A 14,718-nucleotide genomic window follows, 5' to 3' on the forward strand; every position below is an offset into this window, starting at 1 on the left:
TGTAAATCGATCCTTTGGTGATTTAAAACAAATTACTGCTCTCAGTAGTGATTTTAACCTGATGTGCTTCTGTTTAAAGGTTTTGTTTTAAATCTTATGGATGTTAAAAGGAAAGTAAGAATTACTTAGTATTGTATTCTTTGGGGGTTGCTAAGATGTTCATTGTATGTTTTAAAAAGGTTAACTAGAGTTCATAGTTGTTTTGCTTTAGAAAATACCTTTCCATTTCTGCTGTACCACTCCTGTAGAGTGGGCCGTGTGCACCCCATACCACAATCTGGTAAAAGTTGTGGGCCAGGTGAACTCCATGATCCACTTTGGGGTTCTCTAACCCTGGCCCATAACAGATGACACCCCCCCTCTTAAGTAATCTCCATTTCACATTCCACATGCCCCTTATTTCAGAATCTGTTCTGATTTACAAGTTGCAGATGATGTAGGGTTGCACCTCTGGCTTCCGCAACCATACCTTGTTGCCTTTCTCCTTTCAGATAGCCAAGATGTGAAACCGGGCCAGAAAGAGGAGGAACAGCAAGAAGACAGTGATGATGAAGAAAACCGTAATTTAATTTCACTCACAGCCACCAGTTAAGATAGTAACACTGTGTAATTTAAAGGATTTAGATATTAGAGATCCAATATATAGAGATCAATTAGCAGTGAATGTTTATTTTGTGGTGGTTTTTATTTTATGCACAGTGGCATGCAGCCAGTGGGAAATATAGTAGAGGCTCGCTGGAAGAAGAGATCACACACAGATTCTGCTGCAGGGAACTCAGATGACGACTTTGATGGAGAAGAAGGTTGAATGGTACGCACAATTAAATGCTTGCTGCGTTGAGGAAATCTGCCAGAAAGACTACGTTCAATGTCAAGGACCACACCCAGCACCAACTTTCCATCGTGCTTTACGCACAGTTAGGTGCCTATCCTTCCCAGCATGGATGGCGTAGCCAACTTCATTAGCAGACTTGTAACCCTACTGCAGTTGAAGTTCAGAATGAAGCCATTTAAACAGAGATTGCTGCAAACACGGCTGCATATACCAGTACTCAGAGAGCTTGTAAAATGTCGAAACATTCCAGCAATCGGTCCTCCAACATGTTACTAAGATTGCCGAGGTACCGCAGTGGAGGAGTAGCAGTGGATCCAACCAGTAAAAACCTGCTGTCCTTTCTCAGGATTACAGCGTCATCCTCTCACCCCTTTCACACTTGCTGTTGCCTGTCAGCTAGCCAGCTCTGACCGTTGATGCCCATGCCAAATTGGTGCAGCCTGAAGCTGGGTCATTAGGCCGAGAGCTGCTCACAGGCATCAAGGGCCATATGCAGTCTCTACCATTGAAATTCAGCAGGTTTCTCCCAGTTATGCTGCAACCACTGGAATAGCACTGGATATTTTTATTATTTTTGCATGATGGCCAAGATGGTGACATGATGATCAGTGACAGAGGGAAGATAGGAGGGTGGGTCTTTTGCTGAAATTCTCTTCTCTTGTTCCTCCTCTATCTTTTATAGCTGATGCCCTGCTCAGTGTGCCCTGTGCTCCGAGTCATGCTCTCCTCCACGGAGGAGGCATATTGGTGTACCCAGCTCTGGCGGCAACTGATTTGTCCAGAAGCCCTGAAGTCTGGAAAACATTCTTCAGCATGTTACCACAAGTGTGGCAGAAATGTGCAGGCGCACATCAAACGTCATTTTGCTCCTCAAACAACAGGTACTAATGATTCCACGACCTAAATCTTTCTAATCTTCCTTTTTATACTTTTCCAATATTGCTTTATTATGTGTCCTGTAAGCAATTAAATGCATGTTTTTTTTAATTTCAATTTGGTCTAATCTTACCATTAATCCATGGATTTTTGAATAAATCCTCTTTTTCTCTGACGAGGAGCTTATTTTAAAAATTTGTATGCATTTTATCTTGCTGAACAATAGGTTTATTTGCCAATATCATTTTTCAGTAATCTGGGCAAGACCCAATTTTACTCATCATAATGTATTTTTCAATATAATTTCCCATGCCCTCAACTTCCTTCCACTTCTACTCTTTCGCTGAATCAAATATTGCGCAAATGTTTCCCTACTTTCAGGTTATCTACCTACTCCACCCCATTAACCAGAGAATGCGAAGTAGTGTTTCCTCCCTTCAAAAATACTTACTGAGGTCTGAACACACTGATAAAATAAGATTTTCTTTCTCAGTGCAAGTATTTTCCTTAATCCAATCTATTTATCAACAATTAAAATGTCCATAAACTATAACTTAAATTTTAGCATGCATCTCTCTCTAACCATTGATCCTCAAGTCCCTTTTCATTGTTTTCTCATTAATATACACACGTCTACCCTTTCTTCTTTCCCTAGTCTGCCAAAAGTTACATATCCAGATTTTCTATTTGCTAATCCTGACCCAGTTGTTGCCATGTTTAATATCGCTTCACCATCATAATTTTCTACTTTAATCAACAGATCCAGTTCTTCAATTTTATTTCTGTGCTGATATAAATCTCAACGTAGATCCCTTCTGTTTTCACCATTTTTGACTACCATAGACTCTCAGAAGACAGCCATTTGGCCCATCAAGTCTGCACCAACCTTCCGAAAAAGCATGCCACCTAGGTCCCCTCCCCCACCCTATCCCCATAACCCCACCTAACCTGCATATCTTTGATCCTTAAGGGGCAAATTAGCATTGCCAATCCACCATTGACACCTTGATTTCTTTTTTGGAATTTTTTAATTTAAAAGAAAAACTTTGATGCATTGTTGTTATCTATAATTAGCAGCATGGTAGCACAGTCATTAGCGCCGTTGCTTCACAGCGATAGAGACCTGGATTCGATTCCCAGCTTGGGTCATTGTCTGATTGAGTCTGCACGCTCTCCCCGCGCCTGCGTGGGTTTCCTCAGGGTGCTCCGGTTTCCTCCACAAATCCCGAAAGACGTGCTTGTTAGGTTAATTAGACATTCTGAATTCTCCCTCAATATACCAGAACAGGTGCCATAGTGTGGCGACTGGGGATTTTCACTCTATCTTCATTGCAGTGTTAATGTAAGCCTACTTGTGACACTAAAAATAGTTTATAAAGATTATTATAAATCTAAAAGTCTTCTCGTCTTACGTTCCTTTCCATCTTACCTTACCTTCTGAGCCATCAATTTTACATTGTAGATTTAGCATCCTCCACCCCCTCCCTCACCTTTCCCACAGCTCTAGTTAATCTCTTGACAAGGATATAGTTCCCACTCATTCCTGCCCTAAAACCGAACCCAATGTGCCTAGAATTTGAACCCTTCAATTCTGCATCATTTATCAATTAGAAGTGCCTTACGTTCAGTTTATTTGTAGTGGAGCCTGATCTAGAAGACAAATTTACCCTATTGTAGTATGCTTTTTAAAATCAAAGCTGCTGGATATTTAGAAGCCCAATTCTCAGCTATTGGACACAATTTGTTGCAAAGTTATGCATTTATGTTAACAACTGATATAGACCTCCAAACATTAATCTTGAAGTATTACCAGACATTACACTCAAAGATATCAATGACCCACACAGGCTTTGCTTTTTCTCGTAATGATAACAAGCAACAAATGTCTGCAAAAAAAGGGTAAATGATCTACCGCCCTTGTCTCATCTGTCAAAGAAAGCGACAGCAAAAAGGTGTGAACAGTCATTAGAATGTGTGGTTACCTCTAACTATTATCAGAAGCTGGAGTGGTAAAAGGAGATACTTTAAGAATGATGCCCACTAACTGAAATATTAACAGAATAATCAGTAAGATAACGGAGGAGCTCGAGTTCACTTGCCAACCAAGTTTGTTAATCCTGTGTTCTTAATAGCCATCAGACTGCTAGATCTTAGTTATGCTATTTTGGCAGAATATGGGCAAATTTAAGATCTTTCCTTGTATGGAATGTGTTTACATGGATCAATGACTACATATCCCAAGGGTTGCTTGATATTAGAATGTCCCACGGTCATTGCAGGATACAAAACAAAGTGCACACAGAATCATAACTTCTGGAGTGGGTTTATTACCTGTTTTCTGTTCAGCCTTCCCAAACAATGCTTCCCAGTTGACTGTCTGAGCAAATATATATCACAATGCATGAAGTTAGTGCTATATTTGCTCAACTAACCATCAACTGCACTTTACCAATGTGTGAAGAGCCACAAATTGGTAGGAAGCAGATAGGTTTGCATTCTCTATTCCCAGTACAGTGACTTATGCCACTTTTCCAGAAACAAAATTCCGCTGGAATTAGGACGGGATGCAGCCAGTACATCCCACGAGAGGCCTCTTCCGGGGTTCCCGATGGTCATTACGCCTTGTGTGATCGAACATGACCTCGCACTGGATCCCACCCATTAGACTTAGCTCACTTAACTCTGCTGATGCCTGACCTAACCAGCTGCCGGGAACTACCAGCCTCGCCAAAGAGCTACAGTCAGGTGGTGTTTAGCACAGATCCCCACAAACAAGGACCAAGCGGAACAGCACTTGTGGGTTCTCCCCATGTGATCGAAGGCTCCCGGGTGGTTGGCATCTGGCCAGGGTGGTACCCTGGCACTGCTGCTGTCATCCGGTGCCAGCCTGGCACTACCAGGGTGCCAGGCTGACAGTGCCCAAGCGATATTTTGCCTGTGCTGTGGATCGGGCCCGGGGGTGTCGTGCCAGAATGAGGTGAGGTGCCACGGGGGGGGGTTTGCCCTGGAGCCCTCCCAACAGATGAGTTGGGACGGTCTGGGGGTCGCGAAATCAGGACACCATTTAGAAATAGTGTCACGATCTCTTCCTGCACTGTCAAACAGAGCACCTCAATGCTGAGTGCAGCCTTGGAAGGGCATTTCCTGTTGAAGCCAGAGAAAAACAGGGCCGTTAGATAGCATGGTGTCATTCCCCCTGCTACAAGCACCTGGAACAACTCCTATAATCCCAGTCAGAATAAACTCTTTTAAAAAAACTTGAAGTACCCAATTAATTTTTTTCCAATTAAGGGGCAGCGTGGCCATTCCACCTATGCTGTATATCTTTGGGTTGTGGGGACGAGAGCCATGCAATGGGGAGAATGTGTAAACTCCACACGGACAGTGACCCAGGGCCGGGATCAAACCCAGATCCTCGGCACCGTCAGACAGCAGTCCGTCCACGGACTCTTTTTTTGTTTTGGTTGGATTGCACATATGTGTTGCACATCTCAAAACAATAAAACGAATATTTGAATTGGTAAAAGCTTGTGAATAGATTACCAGTGCTCTCAACAGTATGAGTGGCCAAAAGAAGAGAAAAATACTCTGATGTTTAAAACATTTGGTCAAAAATGTGAGCTCAGCTTCAAAAATGATAATGTATTTGACATTCTGCGTACTGTAGGCTTTCTTTACTGATGAAAGAGAGGTTTAAATAGCTGTAAGAACACAACTTCAAGTTATGTGCCTTCACTTTTTCCAGCTTTAATCTAAACTATTGCAGTCATGTCACTCTGCAGCACAGTGATAAGTTACTGCAGGGGAGCAGATTAGGTGCTCAGCGGACTTCCTATAACCAACACACAACAGCTCACTGGGGAAAACCTGGCTATTCATTTCCTAATAAATCACAAGTTTACAAAACACAACTTCCCCTGCAAAACAAACATGCTTTCCTCATGGATGTTCTTTTCACAAGTGAAGAATCAAGTTTTACTAACAGTCCAGATCGATTTATAGTCGTTGGATTTATCAACAAGTCAGTAATAGGATACATCTAAAAGCTGACTACACTCTTTTAGTGTTTTGCACTATAGCAGGGAATGTCACTTTGTGAATCACAGCAGACAAGCTGAATAATGTACTGCCTTCTGATACAGAAATCCAACATTGCATCCATTCCTAGACCAACTGCGAAGGACTATCTTGCTTGCTGAAAACTGTACATTCCTGACCAGCTGGCAACCACTATCAACAGAAGTGCAATGTTATAGCGCTGTTTGATTTCAATGTTCGCATCAAATAGTTTAATAAAAATCTTTGACAACTCAGTCTTGAGTGAGCATGCAAAATTAAAAATGGAAAGAATAAAACAAAACAACAATAAGTGACATACTGCTGATGCAAACTCTACTTAAAAGAGCTCAGAACTCTTTCATTCGCACTATTTATTACAAGGGCTGATGTAAAAAGAACTACCAGTGCAAGAAAATAAATTCTATTTATCATGTAACCCTCTGAATAGTGCTTGAAGTTCACAGAATGCATGTAGGGTTAGTATCATACCAAGTAGATACAGATCTATTTGTAAATACATTAGGCATTGAATTATAAAATGTAGGGAAACATTTCATACTAAGAATCAACCAGTAAGATGGCATTACTGACAAGTCATCAGTACTGCCTTAATTAGTGTAGAAACCATTATTTTTACTATCTTGGAGTCCTAATGCTGACACTTTCAACCTGAACACATTTTCATGCTGAAAAGGGACAAAGGACATCTTGGCCTTTATCATCTTTCTTAAATGACAGCAAAACCTCAATGCAGGTTCAGTTTATCGGATACAGAGCATATTTCCAAATAGCTCTAGTTCATCGTTCAGAACAATTCTTTTCAGGCAATGAGCAAAATCTAAGAACAAGCTGCAAAGTAATTGTGAAAAAGAGGCAGAGGGAGCAAGGAAGGAAGGTTGCACAGTGTTAGTTTGTTAAAATCTGACAGTAGCTCTGGGTGTACTTGGGAATCCTACCCGGCTCTTCCAGGGGTGCAGATACCAAATTGCAAAAGGCTGCAAATTCATATGCCACAAACACATGCTATAACAGGTCCTTTATTACAATGTAAACATATGTTCATTGTATATCAGAGTTCTGAGATGACTACTTTCTTGAAGACTATGTACAAGCAACGTTACTCTCCTAGTTAGGGCCTTGTATCCACCATAACTGGATTACAGAAAGACAAGCAGCTTCTATGAAAGTTCTGAACTGGTGGAACAGTTCAAGAAGATATAATAAGTGGAAATGATCAATTGTGCTGCTTGTGAGAAGCTTCTGCTACCTACCTGTCCACTCAAACCACCATGTTTCAGATGTCCTATGGCCAGATAATGAGTACTGTATTCATTTTGAGAGGGAATGCAGAAACGTAAGCAGGTCAACGTATCTCTAAGCCTAACTTAAAAAAAATATTCATTCATGGGAATGTCAGCATCGTGGGAAAGACCAGCATTTATTGTTCATCCTTAAGTGTTCCTGAGGTGGTGGCCCACCTTCTTGAACCACTACATTCGATATGGTGTAGGTACACCGTCAATATTTTTAGTTTGGGTATCCAGGACTTCGACCTAGCAACAATAAAGAATCAGCAATATATTTCCAAGGCAGGATGGTAAAAAATCAATACAGTTAAACAGAGACTCCACGCCACTGGAATTTCTTAATATTAAGACAAAATACTGCGGATGCTGGAAATCTGAAAACCCCCCAGAAAATGCTGGATAAACTCGGCAAGTTTGGCAGCATCTGAAGAAGTCATATAGATTTGAAACGTTAATTCTGTTTTTCTCTCCACAGATGCTGCCAGACCTGCTGAGTTTATTCTGCATTTTCTGTTTTAATATCATGGAATTTTATTTCTGGGGGCAGGGGTTGCGAGTAATAAAACGCTAGTCCTGAATTCAAAAGGTAGACTGAATGGTCAGTTTGATTAATTCAAAATCTGTTATGGTGTCACAGTGTAGCTGTGGAATCAATGATTCGCCACATCTCAGTATTAACATATTAGACCCAGTTTGAACAGTGAAAGGACGTTTCAAGCTCCCCACTCCCACTCCAAACAAAAAAAATCATGAAAAAGATTTTTATGACGACTGTACACAAATGAGCTTATTGCCAGTATAGTTCAGCCTGGTTCTACGGTCTATGATAAAACATAAAGCTTTGAAAGAATAAAGGAAGACTTTCCCGAGACATTCCAATCCAACGTCACAAAGAAATCTTGGATTTGTGCAACCACAATTTGGAAAATGCACTTGCATGTCTAAAAATACATTTTTAAAAATGCATTTACTTAACCGCTTCTCACACCGTCCGAAAATGTCAGAAAGTCTTCCTATATTTAAATTCGTCTGGTGAACTAATTCATGTATGTAAATACCACAGAGCAAGATCCAACGCATGACCAATTAATCTGATATTTATGTTGTTGATTGAGGGAAAATGTTGACCAACACAATAGAAGAACTAGTCTACTAGGAGCTCCTTAAAATCTATCTGAATCACTGGAATGAGCAGGTTGGGCGACAATGCCTGACAATCTAACCATATCAACAGCTATCGAAAAACCCACAAGCAGTACCGGAACATCTCTTACACTTGGATTTCTGTGTTTTTCATAAGATATTCCTTTTAGATCTACAATCAGCAAGCATTCAGTAAGAGGATCTCCCATTCCCCAAGAAGAATGTTACCGGGTACCTACCCAATATTTAGGCTAGTGATAGCAAGATCCAGGAATTGATCAAAGAACTTTGCTACTGTAAACTGGCTTAGTGAAATGTTTTACATGTCACTATATGATTCCCTTTGTCCTCGTTAGATCGATTATGAACACACAAAAAAAGGACAGGAAAAGATTGAACTTAGTCTGTCAGGCCAGACTGAGGCTATAAAGCAACTAATGTTTTATTTAACATTAACAGATAAATGAATGCAGGATTCACTGCAAAAGAGTGTATTTATCATAATTTACAAACGTTATTACCCTCCACAATATATCAGAATAATAAAGATGCTTCCCTTGAGCTATATCTCAATATACATTAAGCCATGAAAATGTGCATTCACTTCTTCTGTGGTGAATGGCTGCAAGAATCAGTTTTTCTGCTGGCTACAGACTTCTGACTTCTAAGGCAAGTTCAACCACTGAACTGTCATTTCAAATCCTTTGACTATGTGCTGAAACAAAGCCCATTCTCAAATTCTGCATTTCCTTAAAACACATTAGAACATTCTTTGTCAATTAAACAGTCCCTGCTACAAATTCTATAATCTTGCCACTAGTCCCAGGCCACCATCGCAGGCTGAAGCAAGATGCCTGCAATCTTGATGACTTATTCAGTCCCGAGCTGAGTTTCTGGCCTCATATCCTCACTGTGACAAGAACGGGCTACTTCCACCTCTGGAACAGTGCTCACTTCTGCCCCTCTTGCTGAAAATCTCATCCATGCCGTTGGCATTTCCAAACTCAACTATTCCAATGCTCTTCTGGCAGGAATTCCCACATCCAGGCTCCGGTAGCTCCAGCTCATTTAAGGTTCTGCTACATATCCTAACCTGCATTAATACCAAGTCAACCATCACTCCTTCCCTTGTTGACTTAGAATGGCTCCCAAACTACAATTTAAAATTCTCACCCTCAGAAAATTTAAATCACTTCAGGACCTTGATTCACTATCTCTGTAATTTCTGCCAATACACCCAACTCTCTATTCCTCTAATCTTTGACAGCTTGTGCATACCTCATATCCTTTCATCCACCACTGGCAGCCATGCTGTTCTTCATGTACTGGAATTCCTTAAAACACACCTCTTTGACAAAACCTTTGGTCACACTTTTAATATTTCCTTTCTTGGTTTGGTGTCCATATTGACCGATTGCATCTCTGGTTTTGGGATATTTTTCTACATTAAAGTTGCTACATAAATGCATATTGTTCATGTTTATCCAGCATCAAAGATACTTTAAAATAAGGACAACCCAATACCGTTACATTCAAATGTAATAACTCCTTTTGTTTCAACAGAAATCAGTTACTACCCGTACCAGCCTCCCCGGACAGGCGCCGGAATGTGGCGACTAGGGGCTTTTCACAGTAACTTCATTGAAGCCTACTTGTGACAATAAGCGATTTTCATTTCATTTTTTTAATTTCATATACATATTTCCCCCATTGATAAAACCATTCCTGCAAACTCTGTGTTCCCATCCACATACGATGGCAGCAATCGAGAATTCTTATGACTACACATGTGCCTGCTCTGTCCTCAGGTGTGAATGTTAGGCTAACTGTAACATAAATTTCCTCCAGCCTGCATAAAACAAAAATTACTGATCTTTATTCTTTGTACACACTGTGGACAACAGTAGAAAAATAATATTAAAAGACTAAAATGTTTCATTTTTGTCACATATACACAGTACCAAATCAATTTGTTTCCACACCGTGGTGCTGTATGGAAGAGTTCTAGTGCCACATTGCCCCTGTCTACAATTCCAGTGCCAAGTCTTGTGTCTCTGCTGCCAGGCAATCTGTAATGGGAGGTAGAACTGCTGGAATTAATGCAGGAACACCTGACAGTGAACACATGTGCTACTTTAGCATGACCTTAGTAGTCAATGCATGGTACCCCAAGTCCAAATATTATCAATGGCCCCAAAGTATGATCTCTTGGCTTTCACACGAACAATCAACATCACCCAGTGACTGGAAGAATGAAATGAGATGTTACGTATTACCGCGACATCAAGCCTGAAACAAACATAGTGCAAACTAGGCCTTTTAGTTTCAACGCTAGTGGTGCGACGTGGGGGCACATTGGACAAACCTGAAGACTCACCAACATGTATAGTAATCAAATCTCGGAAGGTGCAGTTGGAACAACATAAGGTAAGAGAATCATCATACTCCCTCCCTTGTGGAGGATATGATGAACAAAGAAACATTAAACTATTGGCAATAATTATAAGTTAGGAAGTGTTGAATCAAAATCTAAAGGAGTACCTTAATTGTTGTAATGAACTTACCTCAACCATGGTGTGCTAAACTCAACAATAAATGCTTTCCTTTTTAGTTCATTAGTGTTTTCAACTTCAAACCCTCATTAGCACTTTGGCAATGTGCCATTGTAGTCAGGCATTTAGAGAGAAGAAAACTCCCCCATCCCTCCAATCTTTTATTGCACTAATTGTAGTTACAGTACTGGAGACGTTTGATTTGTTATATGTATGGTCTATGTCGTAAAATCGTATGGATCCCCCTCCTTTATTTCCTTATTATAAAATGTCTCTGTTTAAATAAAGCTAAGTTAATGAAAATAATGAATGATTATTACATATTTACATACACACGTACACACAAACAGTTTGCTATGTGCTGCCCAGTTTCATACAAAAAAGGGAGCAGTAACAAGATTACAAGCATTCACTTTGATTAAAGATGCAAGGGCCTAGCATTCCAACTTTATTGCTGTCTTCAGGGTATGGTTTAATGGTAACATTAGTAACAAGCCGCCACAGCAAGCAAATTTTAAAGGACGTCGTGAAAGTGTTTATATAATAAATTGTGTATTGGAAAAGGCTGGCTGCGAAACAGATGAGCATTTTCTTATTAATTGCTTCCTTCTGTACTGCAATGTTTGAACGGATTAGAACACTTTTCCCTGAAGGCACTAGGGCAGAACGACAGAAAGAAAAGAAACAACATGAAGAAATGGAAGGATATTCTTACCAGTGTTCTGAGCCAGCATTCCTCACAATGAACATGCCAACACTGGATTGATGTGAGGGGCATCGAGTAGGAGTCCTGCATAAAATAAAAAATAAACCTACTAATTTTGAAGAATGGTTTTAAGAAAAATAGGAAAAGTATCTACAGTTCAGATATCATCCTTATTTAATTTACAAATTTCCATACAATTTAAATGTCTTTGTTTTGGGGCTTGGGATCCTTTAAATTGTGTTCAACAAACAAGATCACCAAGGATTTTCTTTGAATTAAGTGTTATGCAGAAGGGAGCCAAATGTGTGTGATGTAGCAACAACCACTCATTTTGTGCTATATTCAGTGCAATGCAATAATACCCAGTTTCCTCCTTTCTGCTCACCCTCCAGTATTGTAGAACCATAGACGTTTACAAGGTATAAGGGAGCTAGTTCAGCCATTGTGTCTAGCTAGGTCCAAATTAAAACTAATCCCAAGGGCCTGCTCTCTCCTCAAAGCCTTGTATCAACATTAACAACAACAACAATTTGTATTTATATAGATCTTCAATGTAATAAAATGTTCAACATTGTTTCATAGGTATGTTATCAAATAAAATTTGACACTGAGCCACACTGATTTCACATTATGGCAGATGAGCAAAGGCTTGTCGAACAGGTAGATTTTAAGGAGCACCTTAAAGGAAGGAGAGGCAGTGCAGTTCAGGAAAGAAATTCCAGTATTTGGAGCCTTGGCAGATGGTGCAGCGATTAAAATCGGAGATGCTCAAGAGGCCAAAATTAGGAGAAGCACAAATATCTCGGAAAGTTGTAGGGTCGATGGAAATTACAAAGTTAGGAGGAATAAAGCCTCAACAAGATGAGAATTTAAAGCCAAGATAGTGTTAAACAGGGTTCAATAAATGTCAGTGAATACAGGGGGAATGGAACCTGGTGGCATTTAGGGCCTAGGTCGAAGAATATTTAGTCCACTATTTAGTTGGACATAATTGCTGCTCATCATTTACCTCAGTTTCAAATATATTTCCATTGTTCCCTTAAAAGATGCAACGATCTCTGTCCAAATCCTCCTGTAGCAAAGCATTGTATATCTCAACAGCCTCCATTTAAAGAAATAACCCTAATCTCTTTTTCTCAGTCTCATTAACAAGTTAAAATTTGATCCTTCTTCAATGACTCCCCAACCAAACAAAATAAACCTGGCCTATTCGCTCTCAAAATTTTCTATTCAAAATCTACTAATTCTCAGTAAGAAGTCTTACAACACCAGGTTATAGTCCAACAGGTTTGTTTCAAACACTAGCTTTCGGAGCACTGCTCCTTCCTCAGATCACCTGAGGAAGGAGCAATGCTCCGAAAGCTAGTGTTTGAAACAAACCTGTTGGACTTTAACCTGGTGTTGTAAGACTTCTTACTGTGCTCACCCCAGTCCAATGCCGTTATCTCCACATCATGGCTATTAATTCTCAGCTTAGTCTTCGCTGCTGCAGCACAAAAAAGTCTCAATATCAAAAATCTCACTTCATAACTATAGTTTCCTATTGCTGACATCACCCTGGTGCTCTGTCTTTAACGGGGCAAACTAAATTACACAGAGTATTCTAAATATGGCCAACCAATGTTATAACATTACTTTTTGTATTCTTGCCATTACTCCTCTATTAATAAAACTTAAAATTCTTTTGGCCTTCGTTAATGATTTATTTACTCCCATGCACACTTTCAAGAAATGATGTGTTTGAACTCCTGGATTTGGCTGTTCAATTACATCCTTCAATGCCTTTTCCCATTAAGTGTATATTCAACATCTTTATTTTTTATTTCAAAATGCGTCTCTCCACATTACCTACATTAGAACATACAGTGCAGAAGGAGGCCATTCGGCCCATCGAGTCTGCACCGACCCACTTAAACCCTCACTTCCAACCTATCCCCGTAACCCAATAACCCCTCCTAACCTTTTTAGTCACTAAGGGCAATTTATCATGGCCAATCCACCTAACCTGCACGTCTTTGGACTGTGGGAGGAAACCAGAGCACCCGGAGGAAACCCATGCAGACATGGGGAGAACGAGCAGACTCCACACAGACAGTGACCCAGCAGGGAATCAAACCTGGGACCCTGGCGCTGTGAAGCCACAGTGCTATCCACTTGTGCTACTATGCTGCTCACTGCATCGCCAAGGTTAAGTCATGGCTTACTGGGTAGCAGGTGATCCCTATGGTCCAAATGCTTCAGATACATTGACAAACTACAGCAGGCACCTCAAAGCACTGGAGAAGTAACATCAGTGGGTGCCTTCACAAGATCCTCCAAATTCGGTGCCAGGAAAGGTAGTCCAACAGCAGCATCCTCACCCAAGCCAACATGCGCAGCATCGAGGTGTTCCTCACTCAGAACTGCTCCGGTTGTATGCCTGACACCAGGCTCCAGAAGCAACTGTTCTATTCAAAAATCTGAGGCTGGAGACTCCCAGGAAGATAGCAGAAATGCTCTAGGGATGTCCTCAAAGTATCCCTGAAGAGATCTAGCATCCTGCTGACTTGTAGGAATCTCTGGCTTGCAAGCAACCAAAATGGAGATTTAATTGGGAAGGCAGTGAAACAGCAGTGAAAAAGTATGCAGAGGCGAAATGTCAGTGGGAGCGCACAAACTCCAAACACCTTATCTTTCCGGCCCTTAAAGCACCACTTGTCCTGCATGTGGCAGTCTGCAAATCACACACTGGACTTATCAGCCATTTCAGAACACAAACTTTAGTGGAAGCAAGTCGTCCTTGATCCTGAGGGACTACCTCGGGATAAGGAGAAACTGCATCTGCCCATTTGACCAACCTGTGTTTTTGTTGCTGATATATTTTTACTTCTTTATCCTTTGTGTTATTTTGTGGCATCTCCTACTTAAGTTTCACTCAACTATAGATTTTCCATGCTAAAATAGCTTAATATTTAATATGACATCCTATTTTGGTCATGATTTAGCAAGTTTTCAGATTTTATCCATGTAGATGAAATGGAAGGTCATTAGCCTCCATTATAAACATATACAGACCCCACTATTTATAGCGGGTGTGCTCATACAAACACCATTTGCCTGTTGTAGACAACAGCTGGTATGACATAGTCGTGTTAATGAAATTAAAAATTAAAGTTGCAGCACCCGCAGAGATTTAAAATATATTTCATACGACACGTAATATTTACTGGCTGGGCAGCAGTGACCTAATCCAAGGGTTTG

The 14,718-nt window shown here is 40.4% G+C and overlaps 1 protein-coding gene across 7 annotated transcripts in view; it reads right to left on the bottom strand.

Moving 5' to 3' along the window:
* The window catches only part of rnf220a (ring finger protein 220a), a 554,594-nt gene that overhangs the window by 17,084 nt on the left and 522,792 nt on the right, over positions 1-14,718 (bottom strand). For 3 of the 7 annotated variants that reach the window (XM_038794120.1, XM_038794117.1, XM_038794118.1), the window contains exons 14-15: positions 11,488-11,562; positions 10,182-10,289 (exon numbers count right to left, since the gene is read on the bottom strand). The exons of 1 other annotated variant lie outside the window; for it this stretch is intronic. In XM_038794120.1, the coding sequence (XP_038650048.1) occupies positions 10,182-10,289; positions 11,488-11,562 (183 nt within the window). The remainder of the gene's footprint in view (positions 1-10,181; positions 10,290-11,487; positions 11,563-14,718) is intronic. 3 more of the 7 variants (XM_038794125.1, XM_038794122.1, XM_038794119.1) reach the window with 2 other exon arrangements.

The sequence above is a fragment of the Scyliorhinus canicula genome, chromosome 4, assembly GCF_902713615.1.
Source record: "Scyliorhinus canicula chromosome 4, sScyCan1.1, whole genome shotgun sequence".
In the NCBI taxonomy this organism is placed as follows: Eukaryota; Metazoa; Chordata; class Chondrichthyes; order Carcharhiniformes; family Scyliorhinidae; genus Scyliorhinus; species Scyliorhinus canicula.